At 47.4% G+C, this 15,937-nt stretch overlaps 2 protein-coding genes across 2 annotated transcripts; both read left to right on the top strand.

Moving 5' to 3' along the window:
- The first annotated feature begins 544 nt into the window (after positions 1-544).
- On the top strand, positions 545-3,757 carry LOC6593207. Its single transcript, XM_002018000.2, has 2 exons — positions 545-666; positions 726-3,757. The coding sequence occupies exon 2, from the start codon at positions 731-733 to the stop codon at positions 3,299-3,301; it is 2,571 nt and encodes an 856-aa protein (XP_002018036.1). The 5' UTR covers positions 545-666; positions 726-730; the 3' UTR covers positions 3,302-3,757.
- Positions 3,758-5,062: 1,305 nt separating this feature from the next.
- LOC6593209 (FK506-binding protein 2) lies at positions 5,063-15,748 on the top strand. The gene is made up of 5 exons (XM_002018002.2): positions 5,063-5,218; positions 7,322-7,511; positions 14,905-14,993; positions 15,054-15,241; positions 15,421-15,748. Exons 2-5 carry the CDS (start codon positions 7,324-7,326, stop codon positions 15,598-15,600), a joined length of 645 nt encoding a protein of 214 aa, XP_002018038.1. The 5' UTR covers positions 5,063-5,218; positions 7,322-7,323; the 3' UTR covers positions 15,601-15,748.
- Positions 15,749-15,937: the final 189 nt, after the last annotated feature.

Here is a 15,937-nt window from a genome sequence, read left to right as displayed (position 1 = left end):
CAAAACGGGCCTGAAAATGCAACGCATGCCAGGTAAAACCAACCCACTTGCTTAATATACCATGGAGTCAACATTCAATTTATCTCCATAGAGTATTGTTCATCGAGGTGGGGTTCGTACGAGCCTTGACATTTCCCTGGGCTGTTTCTACCTGTTGTCCATACCATTTTCTATAGCCCATTCAAAACTCCGCTCTCCCGTCTCATTTTTGCGTCTCATGTATGAGCATCAGTGCGACCGTCAGTCCCTCAGAAATATACCGATGTAAAAAAGGTATGTTTTTACACATTAACTACACGTAACTTTACATTTGCTACATATTTCTAGATAAATATATAAACGATAAATATTTTTTGCGAATTTCGGAACTGTTTTTTAGTTGAATGTTTCCTCGATACACAGAATTTCGGAATAAACTCCCCGAGCCTGCGTGAATGTCGAAATACCAAAGAAGAGGACTAGGTATGTTTATGGTTTATATTTAAAATGAGACGGTATATTTTAGTATATTCTGATGGTCACACTGAAGGAGACAACATGTGATAAACAAACTTTTGCGGTCGATTTGATTAATTTTTTTGCATAAACCCGATTGAATTAGAGAATCGATCAAAGCAGACATCCCCCTAGAGCAGCACTGCGGACTGTAGACGAACCCCAGTACAGGTAATTATCGTGAGAGGCACATGTCCGGCATATCCGAATCGTTTCTTTCCACATTGCAGTCAAAATGCCTCGCCGCTACACCAAGAGACTGAAGCTGGATAAACTGAACAACTCGGTCAACGATCACAAGGCGACCAGTTCGAAAAGCATCAGAGCGGAGTCGAATTCCGCCAGGGAGTACGCGACCGAGGACGATGGCGATATTAACTCCGACAACGAGGATCAAGGGCGCAAGTCTGTAGACAATGGCGAGGATGCCTCCAAAGACGAGATCAAAGGTACGGCTAACTGTCTGCGGTACGTGATGGAGACGACGGCCCATTTCGCCCACCCCTCGCTGAACAAGGGGCTCGCTGTAAAGCCGGACGAAGAGCTGCAGATGTTTCCCAGCTGCAGAGAGTACGTGCCGGTGCCTGTGTTCGTGGCCAGCGACGGGCAGACGGCCTTCATTGAGCCCTGCGTGCAGCGGCCACAGGCATACGACGATTATATGCACCATCTGCTATACCTAAGGGCCCAATACGAGAAGCGCACCAAGAAAATGAAACAGAGAGAGAAGAAGAAAAGTGGGGGGATCTACGATGCGCGCCTGTTTGACATTGCAGAGCACATAGTCTCGCAGGAGAACCGGTACTTCATGGACAGCTACGACTACTACTACACGGGCGGCAACCTCCAGACAATGAGCTACCACGGCAAGACCCTGGCCATGCACGTGAGTGGCGACAAGCTGCGGAACCTGAACTTCTCCGAGGTGCAAGACGAGGCCTATTTGTGGCATCCCCTGCACTCGGCTGTGCTGAATGAAACGTCCAGCGAGCCCTTCCAGCTGCTGCCATTGGAAAGCTTTCGCGTGAACCACGGCCACATGTTTCTCTGCCGCTTCCTGAAGGAGATTTCTATCTACGAGCTGAAGGAGTCGGACTGGAGCGAGAAATTCGAGCTGGTCTGTCAGAGCAAGCACAGCAGCGAAGATGTGCCCTTTATCAGCGCCTCGCAGGCGGCGGGCAACGCCAACATGTTGGCCCTTGCCTGCCAAGATCGGACCGTGAGCTTCCTAGACATCGTCACGCAGCAGGACATCGAAAAGCACAATGTATGTATGCTGAAATCCTTCAACAAGCACAGCAGCACCTGGGCCCAGTTGCTACCCTCAGGGAGCAGCAGCTTCCACTACCTTTGCCAACCGATGCTGATTACTGTGGACGTGCGCATCGACCAGCCGCTCAATCCGTGCCACGCCAGCAGTGTCGATATGAAACAGTGCGAGACCTTCTCCTGCCTCGCCCGCAGCGCCAATCCCAACCTGCTGTATGTGGCCAGTAACCACAAGCTCCACTGCCTCGACATGCGCTGTCTGGGCAAGAGGGTCTCCGACCGCGCCGTGCTCACCTGGACCCACCAGATGACCTACCCGCCCACCTTCATGGACACATGCATCCACGACGGCAGCGAGTACGTTGCCATGAGCAGCCTTCTGCCCAGCGATCAGCGCATCTGCGAGCTGAATGGAGCACTGGCCCAAAGCGTGCAGGAAATGTCTTCCCCCACGATTCCATACAAACCCCTCACGATGGAGGAGGGGCTGATCGATGCCCGACTGCAGGGCTACGTTGATGTGTACGCGGATCTTCCGGAGCGAGTCAAGGCTTGCGTCACGGGTCTGCGCTTTGACAAGCTGGAGAAGGAGAATCCCGATCATGACTTTGCCCAGCTGCTGACCTCCAACAGCATCGGGGATGTATTCAGCCAGCAAATGACGGTACGAAACAAGGCGGAGTACAAGGAGTATCGCACGGGTCTCCACAACATACCGGCCATCAGCTACTACGGCTACAAGGTCAACCAGTGCGTAAAGCCGCAGCCACTAAGGTGCACCGAGGTGCAGTCTACTCCCATTTTAAGGGACATCATCAAGGCGGAAGCGCGGCGTGCTTCAATGGAAGAAGAGAAGCCCGAAGAAATCCCCATCGAGTACGGCCTGGCGGAGTCGCAGGAAGAGATCACTGCATCCCAGGAGACAAACAGTTCAAAAGAGAATGCTGATCCAGTAGCAGCTGGATCTCCAGAACCGCCCAAAACGGACGAAAAGAAGAAAGCGAAGGAAGTCAGCCGTGGACCCTGGCAGAAGTCCGCCTACAAGCTGTCCAGCTACACGGACATGTTGAGCACCCGCCTCCTGAGTGTGTGGGACATGGACGACTACGACCACACCCGGGACGTGTATGCCAGCATGATCAACGAGCAGCTGAAGGAAGAGAAGACGGAGACGAACGACCGCATGGACGACTGGCTGAATCAGCTCAAGCCGGAGGCCCCACCGACGGAAGACGACGACTCTCCCCTAGTGCCCGGCACAAACCTACCCAAACGCTATGGAGTCACAACTGCGGACTACACCCTCATCGAGTCGATTTCAATTGAAGACCCCGATGTTCTGGTCAGCCCCAAGAAGGAAACGTATGCGGACACCCTGGGGCCCAGTTCCAGCCAGCGACAATACTCCATTCTAGGCCCTGGGGAGTTAACGATCATCGAGCACGATTTCGAGAAAACGCCCATACTACAGTTCGAACGCAAGCGTAATCCAACGTCTGCCAAGAAACCCAAGACCGTGTACACCAAAGGATTCTAGTTCCTGACAGACACCTATGAACAGCTGCTTATAATCTAAGTAGGCCTAGAGGGCAGAATAACTACTACTAACTAATAATAACTAAAAAGAATAACTATAAGTTGTAATAACTGCGCTGATAATATTGAAAATTGAGAAAATTATCCAAGTGAGTAATCTTTGGTTTATACTCGCCATTTTGATTGGCCAATGCCCCGATTGGCCCCTCCCGTTGATGCAGCATCTCCTGATAGGTCGGGCTCATAGGCAGGATTCACTATGCCCCCGATGGGCTCCACCACGAACCGATCGTTTCGACGCTTCAGGGCAAAGCCCAGGGAATGGCTCCCCAAATCTGAGTTATTCCGTAGCTCCTGCAACATTTTCTGGACCACCACACGACCGCGCTGAGAGTGACACTGATTCGAACTGATTTCCAATTAATTTGTTTAGATTTTATTAAATTGTTTTATTCGATTTGGAGCCCCACACTCTTGGGGCAAGACTCGATATCGCTGGACGGGGCTCAGTGGGGCGTAACGTGATCCAAGGGTGACAAATTCGCATTCAGAGGAGTGCCCATGTAGATTGTGTAGAATACTCTGAGCTCATACTATTTCTGATATCTGTACTAAGCGGGCAATAGCTGAGGATACTTATCTGAAACGGAACAGAATGACTGGGGTTCTTTAGCACAACAGAAATTTAACAAAATCTTGTTTTAAGCCATCAGAAACATATTCTACTTATAGGAAATCTTTTCTACTAACTGCAATACCTCGTAAGCTTAGGAAATACCAGTTAAGTGTAGCTCCACCCCGAAAGAAGGGCGCCTGCGCTTTCCTTCAAGGGAGGAGCATATCCTTATGTTTAGCAACTGCTAAAGCACGAGTGTTGCATGCAACATGTTTATAACTGTAAGTCCTTTGTTTTTTTCCGTAGCATCCTTCAGTCAACATTTGAAAACTTTCGCGAGCAGGTTGTGTGCTCTCCAGATTCTGTTGATTTTCGAAATCTTCTATTTTTTGGTTAACTTTTTTGAAGCTAAACTACAAAAAAATAGAATATTAAATTTAGTTTCTGGCTAATTGTTTGGATAATTCAAATTAGTCTTATCATTTTGCCTGTAAGTGTTGCTAGTTAATCTTTAAGACTTAAACAATCGTAAAATGCCATTGATAAAATAATGAATAATATTATTTAAATATATTCCATTGAACAAACACTGAAGTTTCTCAACTATTAGTAACTATTGGTATTAAAAACCCTGAAAACTACTTTAGGAGTTATAAATTTATGACGAATAACTTGACAACTGTGACGATATAAATACCAATCTACAACAACAACAACTATTAACATAAACTACAACTAAAGTTGAAAAAAACTACACATTTAAAAGTCATAGAATTCCTCTGGCAAGTGATAATAATCAACAGAAAGCGGAACGGAACTGAACGGCTCAGGCCCTCTGCCACTTTATCAGCGTGAACCGCTCCTGGGCGGCGCGAGTAATTTGATTACGTGGACAAGTGCTGTCGCTCAGACAGTGTGAACATGGGAAGAGAGAGAGAGAGTGCCAGCAGGGTACACCAAGAAGAGGGTCTGGCGAGCAGACTCTCGCCGTGGGAGAGAGCGCACAACTTTTGCTACCTGGAGCATGACCTCACCTTTTCGTTGGTGTACCCTGAGCAGCATGATATTTTAGTGAATCCGCTGATCGCTAGCACTAACTCTCCGTTATAGTAAACCGTCGCGACCGACCACATTTCCAGCAGTTGCCTCTCGAGAGTCGAACGCACCAGTCCACCCTCCTCCGCCGCCACTGTTGCCCGCGTGTTTCTGTGCTTGTGTCTCCACTCGATCATCCTCAGCCGCGCCCTCTCCTCCGATAGCCAAGTATCCCAGTGATATCTATCTGTAGAAAACACCCAAAAGGTATATCATCCAATCTGTGTGCTTGGCTAGCGTAAATTTGTAGTGAAATTTGTTCATTCAGAGGCGAAATGAAAAGAAAGCGTGTACTTTGCCTGCAGTCGTCTCTTTCATTCATATTCAGACCACGACCACACGCGTACGAGCCGTCGGGAAAGAGAGAAGAGAGACAGAGAGAGCAGAGCAGTGATCGTGCGAGAGAGGAAAGCGAGAGCTTATCGCTCGAAGTACAAAGAAAAAGATGTTGCCGGGCGGTATTTCCGTTTACTTCGTAGCTCAATCACGATCGGTTTATTTGTTGTCCCCGATCTTGAGATCGTATATGAACAATTAGCGTTTGGGAAGGGAAGTGGAAAAGTCATGACGTGGTCAGAGCTTGGTCAGAGTTTTCCCGCAGTGCTCCAGCCCCAAGCCATTCCATATTCGATTCATTTAGCGGTAGGCTGCAAATTGAGTCCCAGATTTGGAGCCAACGGTACACTGCAGTGGTTCACTGAACTGTCAAACACCACCACCACCAACAACCACAACAGCAACAACAAGAAATACCAACAAAAAGAGCAGACAAATATCAGACATAAACAGAAAAAAGAAAAGAAGAAGCAACAGTCCGCCCCCAACAGGTTTTTTGGGTACCAGCACACACACACACACATACGCAGGCAATCAGAAAGAAAAAAAAAGAAACGGAGCAAGGTATTTTATTGCGAGGGTGAGGCTAAGGCGGTGCAAGAGCGGCCGCAAGATCTCCTCTGAGTGGGGGACCTATGTGAGGATGAAACCAAACATAAAGATCGTTGGGCAGAGATAGACAAGTGGCGACAGTTGGTGGAGAGCAGCATTATCTTTTATTTTATTTGGCTTTTAAAAGAGTCACGGGCAGAAAAGGCAGTTTTGATATAAAGGTCAGTCTTCCAGCCACTCAGCGAGAGGGGAAGAGCAATCTCCGAGTATGCCTCCCCTTACATTTTTCCGCTACATAGTCCAAAAGATGCTAATGTCGATATCACGTAATTGAAGGCACTCTCGATCTGACTCCATTGCCTTTCTATCCAGTGAAAGTTTCCCCCCTGCCTGCCTGTCTACTCTTTTCTTGTTGAGAAATGAATTTATTGCAAATCATTTTTAGCATTGTCTCATCTGCCAGGGCTTTCGACCGACCGTTCGACCGTTCGACCTACGCGCTTTCATGCCGCAACTTTCATTTGCGAACGGAACACCTACGTGTGCGGCCACTAGCTCTCTGAAATTCCCAATTGCTGTGGTCACTCTGTGCGGACATTACGCATACGCCATGTCCGCAATAATACGCGCAATAACTTTCGGCTTCGGCTTGCATAATCCCCCCCATCATACGGTCGGGGTCGGCCAGTCCAGCAGATGGTCGAAGCTGGCACAGACGGCTCTTCCCCTCGCCACAAGCAAAAAAAAAAATGAATTGCACATTTGCATAATGACTAATTTCTGCTCTTCACATCCCATTCACAATCGCCTCCGTCCTCTCTTGCACCTCTTACACCTCTTACACCTCTTACACTCTTCATTTCAATTTCATCTTTACACTGTTGAGCAAAACCATTGCACCTCTTTGGGTAATTGGTTTAAATCCAACATTTATCGCGTTTACGCAACATTCATCATGAAATATCAGTGGAAGGTGATGGTGATGAAGAGCTAAAGGCAAAAGATAATAGTGTTGATGGATCTGAACTTGTAAAAGATGGTGCTCATTACTTCAGGACTGATCTGGTGATCAGAGGAAGGAAGTGTGCTAGGAACAGTATATACAGGATGTAAGGAGTTTCAATGGGGTTTCATTCAAGTATAACCAAGCTTTTAATAGGCTTTCCTTAACTCAATGTGAGACCATCCTTTATCTGCTCTATCCACTCTATCTACAAGGTTAGTCGTCTATTATCGTTGGGTATCGGGCAGTCAAGAGGTTTATCTACTCGGAAATTATTCATTCTCAACTGTGTATTGCAGTGTCACAAACACTGGAGGAACAGTGTCCCTCCTGTTCCCTCCTCTACCTTCCACTTGCCCCAATCAAGGCCGTATTTTTGGTTAATCGAGCTTTCCCCCATCTTTCTGTTTACTTTGCAGCCATGTTGAAGTCCACTCTCGTTTTGTCGTGCCTTCTGCTGGCCAGCAGCAGCCTCGTCCGCGCCGAGGACCTCAAGGTGGAGGTGGTCAGCACCCCGGAGGTGTGCGAGCAGAAGTCCAAGAGCGGAGACTCCCTCACGATGCACTACACTGGCACCCTGCAGGCCGATGGCAAGAAGTTCGATTCGAGGTGAGTTCTTTCTCATTAAAAACGCTTCCTACAGGGTCAGGGGTTAGCCATGGGCTGGACAATGTTTAAAGCTGATTGCTGCCGTAATCTCCATAGCACACACACATCCGAGTTTAACACGGACACACTCTCTGAATGGGGATTAAAATTGTGGCGGGTTGGGGCACATACTGCGGTGCATAGGCATCCATAGGCGTCTGTCGACACGGCGGCTCATTGTCGTAAATTAGACGCCAACTGATAAGCGATCTCATTGTTGCATTGTTGTTCTTGTTGCTGTTGCATTTTCCATGCCTGAATGCCCCATGCCCCACCACAGGCGCCCCCCAGCCACTGCCACAGCCCCTACCCATTATCTTTGGTTTTTGTGTATGCTTTGTTTTTGTTTCGGCTTCCGTCGGGTGTGCGGCGTTGACGTGGCCCTCATAAAGCAAAGAAATCAGCTTCTATCGTGGCACAGGGGGTGTGAGATTGGGTGGTTACCACACCGGCGAATATATTCATTCAAAGCTCTTCAAGTACTCGAACATATTTCCAAGCTATCTTTTGTATTTTCCTTTAATTTCAATGATCCCTACACACTTCATTTTCCAGCACCAACTTCCACGAATGAAGCGAGATCTCGTTCCAGTATGGTTCTCTCATATCATTTTTAACCCTTAAACGACACTAATAAATCGTGTGTGTTGTCTGCTTCATTTAAAACATGAGCACAGCCCCATGCTCCCCACTTCTACACTCAGTTGCCATCCAACAAAGAGCCGAGTAACCAATTAAAGCTGAAAAATCTCTTAAAAGAGTGTAATACGAGAGGTACATGTGCTTTTCCTCCCAGGGCACTGGGGGAATCTTTTGGAGGCGTGTAATCATTTTGGCAAGCGCTAAAATTTCGTTTATCATCAGCAATCCCCATCGATAGCAGCTGTGTGGAGATAACCGCGATTAGGACACCTGATATATGAACATATATACGAGTATGTACCATATATAAATTTAGCATAAGCCGGCCACCCTTTCTCTTTCTGTTTACCTTACTGTCCTCTCGTTATCTTTGGGCTTATCAAATTTTGATTTCATTTTATGACCAGAAAATTGTGTCTCTCATAAAGGAAATGATTTCGTAATCGTCCCAGGTCCTCCTACCCTTCCAGGCCTGGCCATATGCTAAAAGCCCGAAAACATTTCATGTCACATGTCCAGCCAGAGGAGTGGCTCCTTCTCGTCCTGCCACTCATTGGAGCCGAAAGTTGTCCTTTGGTTTTGGGCTTACCTTGTCTTTTGGTTGCACACTGAGTGGCAAATTATCTGAGAGACTCTGTTGAAAGTTTTGCAATTGCTGTTAAATTTAGCGTGGCAAAGTCACAGACCTGCCCCCCGCCCTGAGTGGGAGTGGGAGTCGGAGTCGGAGTCGGAGCAGGCCAACTAACTAACTTAATCAGAGTGCATCTTCTGGCCCATGCCAGATTCCGTCTGCCACTTGTTGCTGCGGCTTAAATGCTGCCTCTGCCGTCGAAAAGTCAAAGCAATAAACAAGAGATAAGGAATCGCCTGTTTGAGCCGAAGAATGGGATACTCTACACTCATCAATATGTATATCTTTCAGCTTGAAACTACAATATATCAGCACTTCTGCTCGAAAACACTTCAAGCTAACACCCAGACATAATCACAATACCCTTTTCGAGGGTATAACAAGGCACTTTGGCAGTCAAGTGCAGTCAAGGATGTCGACAGCTGCGGCTCCCTGCTGGGGTACCCGCAAAGGTGCCCCTCGCAAAGAGTTTTCTTTTGTTGCTATGCAAAAATCTGTTTTCAGCCACTGCCTCTGGCTGCAAACAGCTTGTCTTCCTTTCGAACCATGAGACTGCAACGGAAATTAGGTGCCTGAAAGCAGGCACCAGCCCCCCGTTTTTCTGGGGATAATTAAGCTTTTACCCGGAGACGAGCCGGAGCTGAGGAAAGGCTTAAGTGAAGGCAAGAAAGAATCATTTTCTTGTGCTTTTGACAAGTCCTTCGATTGGGGGAATGCCTATTGAAATGCCAATCAAAATGGGAACTGTCCTAAGCACACATTCCGGGAGAAATAATATCAGGAGATGCTTCAATTGCATACGTGCCTGGTTGCTTATAAAAAGGATTACAAACCATTTCTCGGACAGTGCCAGGAGGGGAGGCACCTGCCTTACCTTTCGGACAATTAAAAAAGGCTCTCGTTTCCACAACTAATTCAATAATGAGCAGGACGGGCAGCAGAGAGACCCGTCACGTGCCCGTCTCCGGCTTTTATATTCATTGTCTCCGCCAAAAGAAGAAGCAATGGAAGTACCATCTGGAGTGGTGGAGTCTACCTGTCAGCGCCATAGCCATGTCACGTGCGGCCACAGTTTGTCAATGGAGTACTCCTGCGACTGCTTCTACTTCCTTCCCCCCCCCCCACGGGGTGACTCTTGCAACAAGTTGGGCTCCACTTTTGACCCGCAAACCTTCATTTGGCCGCATAAATTATTTAGCCTCCTTGCGCGCTATATTCTAATCATCCTGACGCGAAACATGACTACTGCCTGCCTCTGTCCTCCCTCCACTCCTCCCACCACTCTTTTATGATATATGTGTTGTGTTTTGTGTGCGCCGTGCCGTGCCCCATACAAGTTTCTTATGTGCAACGTGCCCCACTCAGCCTCTGAGTTCGTTGTCATTCTTCTTGGGTAAATTAATTTGTTACTTGAGCTTCAAACATTTTGCCAAGAGCAGCAAAAACTTGCTAAAATTAAATATGGACATCCAAAAGGGATCCATATCCATACCCTATGAAACGGGTTAAAAGGATGTACTATTTTGAAAATAATAGAAAAGAAACCAAACGAAAGGGTTGCAGAAATAGTTGAGGGGATCGATTGGGAAAGGATAGGGAAAATAGTCCTATACGAAAATCCAGTTATAGGGAAAGTATATACCTTTAAACACCTAAAAGCTCGATCTCTAACCGTCCACAGTTACCAATAAAGTAACACTTTTCCAATGGATTTTGTATTATTACAAGAATTTAAATCTGGAAATCCCCTATAGCCAAGTTATGGTCAGCGAGGTTGTACCCTTATAGGGCATTACGAGTTATATCACATCTTTATATACAACATTTTATAAAAATGGTGAATTGATGGCTAGTTTTCAGAGTGAAAGCTTGCAAAGGGAGTAACGTGTAAAGAAAGAAAAGAAATTTGAAGTGAAATATTTGATTTAAATTACAATAATTTTGGGTCTTAAATTTTAACAGAATTCTTACCTAATACGATTGTAAAATGTGCCCATAGTTTTGGGGATTATTTTGGAATTTTTGATAGCTAATATTCATCTTGAAAAGTATCAGGTTTTCTCTTTCGCAGAAGGTCAATCCTTAGAGGCTTTAAAAAATACAGACTGCTGCTCTCCTTTCGCTGGATGGGAAGATGTAGAAACAAGTTTGTTGACAACGTCACTAAAAAGTGGCCAAGAGTCTGAGCAAGGAAGAGATACAGAGAGATACAGAGAGAGAGAGAGAGAGAGAGAGAGGACATGAATAGAAGTCAGTTACCTGAAGCAACGGGCCATAAATTGTGATGTTGTCGCTTTTTGGCTGCCATGATTTGTATGTGGCAAGTGCAGGCAGTGAGGCACGCCCCTGCCACGGCACCTCTCTGTGTGTTGTGTTGTGTTGTGGCAAGTGCAATTTAGTGTCCAAAAGCAGAGTGCGTAAAGAAACGCAAGAAACAGGCAGCAAGCAGAAAATGCATCAAAGTGAAAGTTTCCGTTTACTCTTGGCCGCCTTCAACAGCATCAAAGACAACCTTGAATGTCCCCCAGAGGAGGGGACGAAGCGATAGGTGTAACAGGTGTGGAGGGGGGAGAGGGTGCTGCTGGCAAGTGGCCTTTGGATCTGCTTGAGTGACCGTCGGAGAGAAGCCGGACACCTTGACACCAATTCTGATAGCAGGAAGAGATGAAAAGAAACATTTATGAAGCGCTACAACCCTGGCTGGCGGCGAGACCCAGAGTTGCCACTAGTAAATCTAAAGCTCATTACCATGTGGCAGCAATCGGCTGCTGCTGCTGGTGCTGCTGCTGCTGCAGCGGCAGGCCAGACTTTTATGGCCAGCCTGCCACGGAATACACAATATATGGGTTTCCCCCATTGCGAGACTCAGACGTCGGGCACATTTGTAGATAGTTTAAATAATTAATGAGCTTCAACGGTTGCAATTTTTATTTTCCAGAATTCACAGCAGTTTTTCGGGACTGCTCTGGGCGGGGCAGGCGGCGGCGAGGAAGGGTTCGTAGAACGTGCCACCATCTGTGGGGGGCATAAATTTCTGTGTCTCTCGCTCTCGTGACGGCACTTGTGTTTCGAGGCGGCTGCACAAACTTGTTCAAACTTTTTGTGTGAATTGTTCGCACATTGACCGGAGTGGACGCCCAGATCTGTGAGAGCAGTCCTCCCGAGGTCCTTGTCCTTGGCTGCACGTTAATCGCAACTTGTCGCCCCACAGGGGAGGCTGGAAAGGAAGTCGAAGGAATTGCGGTTGCATATTTGATTTTATAACTTTTTTTTCCTGCCGAACGGACACATAAAACGAGGTCATCTGGGGAGCGCTCTCCAGCATCGTGGGGGAAATGGCAAAAGGATTCAATTTGATTGGATTGAATGTGTCTGAGGACTGTGGCAGTGACGTGGTATGATTTTGGAGGCGCCACCCACCACCTGCCCCCAGACGGCACGCACCCCCGCGGTGCGGAATCACGTAGGATGGTAGCGAATGGTAAACGGATGTTTGGGCGCCCATTCAGCTGCATTTTAAATTATTCGATGCGTTGGAGGACTCGCAGATACACAGATACGGATACGGATTGCCAGGCAAAAGAATGAAATCGAAACTGTTAAATTATTTAGGGAGTGGATGAATGAGTTGGCATTTCTTGTTTGACTTTATGATAATGCGCTGCCCATAAAGGCGCCACCAAAAAACGAACCCCTAAAATCCCTAAAATAATCTTCCCTCCAAGCGGCAGAGAGGCTGGAAAAAGCGCTCGGTTAACGCGGGAAAAACGCACAGAAAACACCTGAAAAAACGCTTGCGAAATGCATATGATATCTGTTTGACTTTGGACAGGCCTTATGCAACACCAGCATCGGCGTCGGCATCGGCATCGGCATCTGCAACGGCAGCCTGTTTGTCCAGCAGCTTAAAAACACCTGTGCAGGGGCCGTCCGTCCGTCCGTCCGTCCATCCGTCCCAGTCCGAGGAGGGAGTGTGGGATTGGGATCTACCCAGAACTGCAGTTGGAGTTGACCTTTTGTTTATCTTTCCAGGCGATTCATAAATATTTAAGGACTCTGGGGGTGGCAGAGGACAAGCCGAATGTGAGGGTCAGGGATGCAAGGGGAGGAAGAGTTTCCGTTGACTGAAAAAATCAACACATTTAAACGATTTTAATCATTTATTTACAACGTTGTTAAACGTTTGTGAATTAAATTTCTGGGATATGGAAGAGGAAACAAATTAAAGGTTTAATTAATTGGAAAACTAATTAATGGACAAGGAATATCAAATAATATCTTAATTGCTTATTGAATGATATTCATAGGGATAAGTATGGGGATTCTGATGTTTTCTTATCCCTCTATTATTGGAGGGCCATCTTATTCTTTTCCTTAAACTCCCATCAAAATTATAAGAGATCTGATCTCCTGTTGGCCCTCTGGAGATCTAGCAATTGAAATGTGTCGCCTGGGCCTCCTCCTAACTGGAAGGCAAATTCTTTTCCTTGGAAACTCTCTTGGTGTTCCTCATCAAATTATAATCGTTGTTCTTTGTTGAGAAAGTTTTCCGAGAGGGGGGGGAGAACAATGTTTCTTTAAACTTTTGCCGGGACCAGCATTTTCCCTGCCCCGAGAGAGCGAATGCGAGACAGATTATTGGACTTGAGGCAACACTCGGAGGCGGGGGCAAAGCGCCAGCAAATGATTAACAAGGCGTCACCCACATGTAGCGCCTTTGCCTGCACCCTGGCCCCCTTGAGGTGGGGCCACAAAACTTCTAGAGCTAGTCAAGTGCCACTCCTCCTGCCGCCGCCCACCTCCGGCGCACAGCCTTGTCTGTTAAATATTTTATGTGCATCTCTTGGGCATTTTGCAAACATTTTTACATGTTTCATGTTTCGCTGTTGTTTCAATTCCGAGTTGGAAGTCGCGCCGCCTCATGATGATGGGGCATGCGGCATGTGGCATGCGGATTGCCGCTGAATAATCCAGCCACCCGAAAACAAAAAAAAACAAACCCCGGCGCATATACACGGAGCGGTTAAGTGGAGCTTTGGTTGGGGCTCTGGAGCGGAACCAAAGTGTCGTCGTCGTCGGTGGCTTTCGCTCAAGTGCAAATCTCCAGATGAAATAAAAAAGCGTACAAATTTTGTACTTCTCTCTTTGGGCAGGATGGTGGGGTGGTTACTATGTATGTTTTTCTGTTTGTTTTCGGGGATTATGGGCATCTAAGACACCTTTACGTTGCGTATCCCACCCGATGGCCCCTGCAGGTGATGGTCGTTGTCTGTGGCTGTGGCTGTGGCTGTGAATTTTTATTGCATTATTTTCCATGAATTTCTAGTAATATGTGAAACATTTTATGGACCCCAACCCAGTGGTGTGCGCCCCCGCCTCCTTTTCCGTTTCGCGGATTCTTCTCACGCCGCTCAAGGGCTTTATTCCGTGTGTATTCCGACTTTATTCGCTAATTTATGCGATTTTTGGGGCAATAACTGCCAAAGAAAAGCTGATTTGTCTTTCCTTTATATGCTTGATCAATGTTAATTGAAGGGGGAAAAGAGGCAGGAGCAGGAGTTGGTAAGATCTGAGCCGTATAATCCTTCATAGACTCTCATCTCTCTCTGCCATGCCCCCTTCTCTGGCCTATAAACTCGCTTTACAGCATCTTAACGGTGACATTTTACAGGATTGTCTGCCAGCAGTCCGCTTTATCCACTTCTATATATCATAATCACCATCAACGGCCCTGCCTGATGCCTAATTCAACTTGCAACTGTGCCACGCACATCATACATCAAGCTCAAGCGGCGACATTCTCATGCATACCTGAACAGGAAGCAGTCCCCCCCCCCCCCCCCCCCCCCCCCCCCCCCTGTCAGAGAGCCCTTCATGCGTTCCACAAATTAAAGTAAACTCGCTTAGCGAAGCCATCAAATAAATATTTTTTATAGACTGTAAAGCGACCCAGTTGCCTCCCTTCGAAAAAGAGACGTGAAAAAATGATGAATTGCCTCTGTTCGAGGGCGGGGGACATGCCCTTTCCCACTTGAAACTTTGCGGCTAACAGGCGTCTAACAATCTGCATCTTTTTTCCAGCTTCGACCGGGACCAGCCCTTCACATTCCAATTGGGCGCCGGACAGGTGATTAAGGGATGGGACCAGGGTCTGCTCAACATGTGCGTGGGTAAGTGCGGCTACAGAGATCCAGTCTGAACAGAGTCTAATGGGAATTCCCGCATTTAAGGTGAGAAGCGCAAGCTGACGATCCCCCCACAGCTGGGCTATGGCGATCAGGGAGCTGGCAATGTGATCCCGCCCAAGGCCACGCTTCTGTTCGACGTGGAGCTGATCAACATCGGCAATGCCCCGCCCACCACGAACGTGTTCAAGGAGATCGACGAGAACGCCGACAAGCAGCTGAGTCGCGAAGAGGTAATCGAATATGTATGGATCGCACTTTGATTACGATATGTCTGTCTCTTACACTCATGAAATATCCGTTGGGTTTGGGCCATACGCTAATGTTACTAACCCCCAAAGAAAGCTTCTTCTTTTGTCCTCCAACTATGAAAGGAATCGCTGAACTATATCCCTGTCACTGTTTTCCGTAGGTGAGCGAGTATCTGAAGAAGCAGATGACGGCCGTGGAGGGCCAGGACTCGTCCGAGCTGAAGAACATGCTGGCCGAGAACGACAAGCTGGTGGAGGAGATCTTCCAGCACGAGGACAAGGACAAGAACGGCTACATCTCGCACGATGAGTTCTCCGGGCCCAAGCACGACGAGCTGTAGGGGGCTCCTCCACCCTCTCTCATTCGACAGGTGCAGCGACAACGAAGGGACAAGAGTGCTTAAGTTATACATACACAAAACGTAAATCTACACATAAGCAGTTATACACCCGCTAATAAACAGAGTAACACAGGTGTACACAATCCAATCAAACTCGACTGATGACTCCCCGCCCCCTCCCCCCATGGCATTCTGTATATAGATACATGCGTACACCTCTCTCTCTCTCCATGGAGAGAGTACATCTACATACATCCATTTCGGTCTGTCCGTCTGCTGCAGTCCCCTGTCACCGTTCTAGGCTTTAATTGTGTACAATCCGAGCGAAGAGAACATC

The sequence above is a fragment of the Drosophila persimilis genome, unplaced genomic scaffold (genome assembly GCF_003286085.1).
Source record: "Drosophila persimilis strain 14011-0111.01,24,50 unplaced genomic scaffold, DperRS2 tig00000002-arrow-pilon, whole genome shotgun sequence".
Classification (NCBI taxonomy): Eukaryota; Metazoa; Arthropoda; class Insecta; order Diptera; family Drosophilidae; genus Drosophila; species Drosophila persimilis.
The sequence above is the reverse complement of the archived record's forward strand: the minus strand, read 5'-3'. Positions and strand labels throughout refer to the sequence as shown.